We start from the raw sequence: 6016 nt of genomic DNA, 5'->3' as shown, positions 1-6016 counted from the left end.
ACACATATATATATATTATTTACTATATATATATATATATATATATATATATATATATATCGTGATTTTCTGATAGAGATAGCGAATTGCTATTTATTTGAATGAGCTATACTCCATTTGCGATCTATGTGCACTGGTGAATGGCTCGTATGTTGAACTAAACCCTAGCTCACATAGATACCTGTGGTGCGTACTTTGGTGTCTGCGACGGTCGCACGCAACAAAGCCCTTATATATCTACACACATATATATATATGCAATGCGAAGATATACACAAATATAAACACATATCGATATACTGCCTTTCGAATACAGCAAGCTCGTTACTTCCCGGAATGTCACAGTCACGGCAAACATATCATTTCCAAAGGTGTTCTAGGGTTTACTTCTAAACCCTAAACCCTGCAACACATCTATTCTTGGAACCACCTCCAACCACACGCGCCCGTTTCATACATCGCCTACAGCGACTGAACGGATATTTCTATTGCGTGGTAAGCTGCGAGCGACCGGGAAAGAACTCCTGGACCTTAAATCAGGAGGACTCGACCTAGCCGAAGCCGCAAGGGCAGACACACCACCACAGCCCACAGATTACCAATGAACTTCGGGAGAGGGCCAAATCAGCCGCGAGAGATTGGGTTTAATACAGAACAAACCCGAAAAAAAAAGGTGGACAAAACCCATCAAACCCAACCCATTCCGAAATTGAGGGGGAATCCCCAGACTCAGCAGGCGGACACCGGAAGGTGCTCATAACACCGTTGCCATCCGAATAGGCCACCCGGAAATTGGGACCGACTTTCTTCAATACTTGGCATGAATCATCGAGACGAATACGGACACGAACACACCGCAATAGACTAGAGTGGTGGTAGTGAGTGTTATACAATACCCAAGGTCTTACTACAGCAGAAGCAACACAGGAGGATAGACTCGAGTGGTGGTAGTGAGTGACCTACAATACCTGAAGGTCTTACTACAGCAGAAGCAACACAGGAGAGGTTTGGACACACCAGCATGACCACCACCACGAAGAAGCTAGCTCGATACATGTACGTGCAAACACTAACTCGATATATGCACATGCACACACTAGCTGGATACATGCACACGCACACACTAAATCGATATATGCACTGGCCTCCTACTACCTATTACAAGCGTACAGTATAACATCGTTCGTTACTATAACCAATAAATAACAAGTGTGTCTCGGAAGTGTGGCAAGGTATTTGGATCGCGGTATCCTTTGGAAATAGTGAATCAGGCCTTGTGACGTTGCAGCATACAGCTCTTATCAAATATCAATCCATACTATAATCCGAATCCAATTCTCGGCCAACAGCATATAACTGTTAGCAGTCCTATGTACAGTTAGTATACCTGACAACATCTGTCACTTCGGCTAGAAACAGCGTTTTATCAGGGCCATACATGCCTTATATGTATATGTATATATATATATTCATTGGACATTTTGTAGGTACGTTTGTGTATATATACATTTATTATATATCTTGTATGTACCATAAATATATATATATTCATTATATATTTTAGTGCACCTTATAAGTATATATATATATATATATATATTCAATATATATTTTGTATGTATATGTGTATATATACATTCACTATATATTTTGTATGCACCTTAAATGTATATGTAATTTCACTACATATTTTTTATGTGCCATGTATATATATACATTCATTATGTATTTCACGTGTATTTGATATGGATATATGGATAGTTACATTCATTATATATTTTTTTTGCACTTAATAAGTATATATACATTCATTCTAAATTTTGTAAGCACCTTGTATCTATATATCTATATAAATAATCATTACATATTTTATATGATCTTGTATGTCTACATACATACAGTGACTGTTTCATGTCTCTTATATAATATACACATTCATTGAATATTTCGGCGTTCGGCTTGATCGCCATTACTGGGCGAGTGGCTATATATGAAGTGCTTCGAAGCGTATCCATAACGCCACAGTGCACACACAGATAGCTACAACCCCCACGTGCACATGCATACTAATGATAACACACACACACACAGACGTGAAATGGCTCTACTACACTGTACATTCCCATACGCCCGAGATATCGAACAGATGCGTGTGCTGAATGCAACGGTTGCAGAGGTGCTGGATACAGCGTCTGCATCGGATGAGGGATGCTACTGCTCTTACCTACACTTCGAAGTAATTTGGGGTTTTAACTATAGAAGTCTCCACACCCCGATCGTTCTCCTATACAACATGTACGCGTACTGTCAAACGTCCCGTGAATCCGTATATACATTAATAAACACCATCGAGTGCAGGGTTTACACAAAAAAACCCCCGTACCGGAATAGATTTTTTATATTGAATTCCGGGATGACTCTTCACCGTTGCATCAGCAGATATAGACACAGCACTCCGAGACACACGATGGCCAGCCTAGTAAAGTCTCTGCCCATCAGCGCCAGGGGCCTGATGCTGTGGTGCGCCAAAAGGAAGGTGTGCCATATAAGGAAAAGGGAGCTAAATACGGCAAGCATGCCAACGAAGACAGAATACGCTAAATAAGGGAAGGTTGCTAAATAAGGATGGTACGTTGGTGTACACTGTGTCGGCCAATGGGGAAGAAGAAAAGTAAAATAACTCAATGAGAGTATAGACAGGCAAGGAGCTGTTTCACGCCATTTATGGCAGCCAGATTGTTCAGATCTGGAACAGTAACCGTAGCACCCAATAGAGACTTTACATTGCACTACACCACGATACATCGAATAGGCTCACACTAATAGAGAGAGTACAGGCAGACAAAGAAACACACACCGTGTACGGATGACAACAATAGAATACATATGCACACACACACACAGTAGAGGTATGTCTATGGAAAACAACAACAGAATACATATGCACACATACACACAGCAAAGTGTGTCTATGGATAACAACAATAGAATACATATGTACACACACACACAGTAGAGGTGGGTCGATTGATAACAACAATAGAGTACATATGCACACACACACATAGTAGAGGTGTAATGGATAACAACAACAGAATACATTTGCACACACACACACAGTAGAGGTGTGTCTATGGATAACAACAATAGAATACATATGCACACACACACAAAGTAGAGGTGTGTCTATGGATAACAACAATAGAATACATATGCACACACACACACACTATACACGTCCATACAATACAACACAAATCATACGCACACACCCCAACAACACACACACTACACATCCATACAATACAACACAAATCATACGCACATACCCCAACAACACACACACTACACATCCATACGACACAACACAAATCATATGCACATACCCAACAACACACACACTGCACATCCATACAATACAACACGAATCATACGCACATACCCCAACAACACACACACTACACATCCATACAATACAACACAAATCATACGCAAACACCCCAACAACACACACACTATACATCCATACAATACAACACAAATCATACGAACACACCCCAGCAACACACACACTACACATCCATACAATACAACACAAATCATACGCACATACCCCAGTTTTCTCTTCCATCGCGTGACCCAACTGGCCGTCTGTAAACCACTCGGTCGCCTGTCAACGGAGTCATCTCGTGATATCTGCACTGTGCTCTGTTGTTGTGTGTACTGCGATGGTGGCGCTGTGGAGGGTATAAGCATTACCAAACCCATGCATGAGACTATGTATTATACTAAGTTCAGTTGTTATCGTATATGGATAGGTATCCCATCCCCGTGCACGTATGCATGCACAAACAGTCCTATACATGCACGTATACACCCTTGCTACAATCCATTAGCATTGGTTAGTGGATGCCGCACATCCTCATACACTTATAACAATCATATACATGAATATGTGTCCTTGTCCATTCTCAGATTGAACTTAGATATGTGCGCATACGTTTGTACAGATTCCCATAAATTGTTACTAACAAGAGAATATATATGTGTCCTTGTCCTCCTATATGTATGTATAAGAATACCTACGCATGTGCACATACGTTTGTACTGGTTCCCATAATCCCTTGCTGGTGGTGAGGTGTTCGCGTGTCCCATTTGGTGTGCGTTGTTGTCGTGTGCGCTGGCCCTCTGTTCGAATGTGCACACATCCGCATACAACAACGTTAGTCATATGAGCCTATAAGCCGCTGTGGTACTTCACTCACCCAAACCTTACACATCAATACTTGTCCATATACTGAGTATGCTAAAGACCAGTCTGTACAGTTCAGGCACAGACACGCCCGTACTCGTAGTCTACGAACCAAAGACCCTACCGCACAAACATAGCATCCAGTTGATATCTTCCAATCTTGTATCAATATACTAACTAGACACCAAAATACTCCCAACGCACTATATTTAGATAGCAAAATACTCCAACACACTAACCGGGACACCTAGGCGATCCATACGTAGCATGCACAGAAGTAGCATCGCAAACGAGCAGTGACTATGGCTATTAACACATACCATCCACCCCACACGTGAACTAGCATCGCAAACAATAAGTGACTATGGCTATTAACACATACCATCCACCCCACACGTCTCCATTTATCCATGGAAACTATAGCCATACACTGATCTATGCCACAGGTACTAAGAAGTGTACATACCATGTCTATAGCCATACACTGATCTATTCCACAGGTACTACGCAGTGTACATACCATGTCTATAGTTATACATTGATCTATGCCACAATTACTAAGCAGTATACACACCATGTCCATGCCTGGCACATATGCGGATGTCTTGCCCCAAACTGCGGTCGAGAGCTTCTGATTTAAAGCCGCCGCTACGGGTGAATTGGAATTCTTTGTGGGAATGATCGGAGCCTGTGCATATATACATATAAGTACATGTGCATACGATTGAGTATGGGTACATGAGCATATATACGTATGAGTACATGTGCATATATACATATGAGTACATGTGCATATATACATATGGGTACATGGTCATATATACATATGGGTACATGAGCATATATACATATGAGTACATGTACATACGATTGAGTACGACAAGTTGCCTAGTTACGAACATATTGAAAGCATTGTGGGAAAAATTTGAAGCTATAATTGAATGCGTAGAAAGTATACGTGTACATGTTTATATACATATACATATATATATATATATATATACGTACTAGTACGAGGACTTCTAGCACAAAGGCCGGGGTACACAAACCATATAAAACCATATGTAGATACACACTAGGATATAATCACGTAAACCAACGCGAGCTCTTATAACGAGTCAGTGATACATGGTAATATATTGCATACAAATACATATAGCCACACACATATGTAAGCAAGTAAAGGTATTCACCATTATATATATATATATAGATGTATATATATAAATAAGTATATATATATATAGACATATATATATATATATATATATATATAGATGTATATTTACAAATATAAATATTAATATAAATACAAATATATATATATATATATCTATTTGTATAAATATATATATACAATCAAACCAACGCGAGGTCTCATGACAAGAAAGTCGTTCACAATTATACACGTATCTCTCTATATAAACTAGTAGTAGGTATATGTATGTTCGAATACATATCAATATGTATGTTCGAATACATATCAATGCGAGAAACCATACCGAGCAGGTTGGACATGTGTATCCTGCGGGGGCAGTAGTTGGAGGAAGGGCCCGACATTCCTTGTCAAGACAATCCCAGTGAAAAGCATCTGAAAGATGTGATAACAAATGAATGGGGTATGTGTCAGTGGCTAAACATGATGTAAGACTTATACACTATCAAATAACCACAAGCACACAGATAGAAGTACAGATATATATATATATATATATATATTTACATATATATATATATATAAATCTATATATGTATATATTACTA

The 6016-nt window shown here is 39.4% G+C and overlaps 2 protein-coding genes across 2 annotated transcripts in view; one reads left to right on the top strand and one right to left on the bottom strand.

Moving 5' to 3' along the window:
* The window catches only part of SARC_04786 (hypothetical protein), a gene marked incomplete at its 3' end in the record, with an annotated part of 9733 nt that extends 9128 nt beyond the window's left edge, over positions 1-605 (top strand). The window contains exon 9 of the mRNA XM_014301366.1: positions 469-605. Coding sequence (XP_014156841.1) covers positions 469-605 — 137 coding nt within the window. The remainder of the gene's footprint in view (positions 1-468) is intronic.
* A 1737-nt stretch (positions 606-2342) lies between these two features.
* On the bottom strand, positions 2343-5844 carry SARC_04785 (hypothetical protein). Its single transcript, XM_014301365.1, has 5 exons — positions 5755-5844; positions 4827-4940; positions 4101-4188; positions 3614-3737; positions 2343-2515 (listed from the first exon to the last, which is right to left on the bottom strand). Exons 2-5 carry the CDS (start codon positions 4833-4835, stop codon positions 2422-2424), a joined length of 315 nt encoding a protein of 104 aa, XP_014156840.1. The 5' UTR covers positions 4836-4940; positions 5755-5844; the 3' UTR covers positions 2343-2421.
* Between the last annotated feature and the right edge of the window lie 172 nt (positions 5845-6016).

Source organism: Sphaeroforma arctica, assembly GCF_001186125.1.
Source record: "Sphaeroforma arctica JP610 unplaced genomic scaffold supercont1.282, whole genome shotgun sequence".
NCBI lineage: Eukaryota > Ichthyosporea > Ichthyophonida > Sphaeroforma > Sphaeroforma arctica.
The sequence above is the reverse complement of the archived record's forward strand: the minus strand, read 5'-3'. Positions and strand labels throughout refer to the sequence as shown.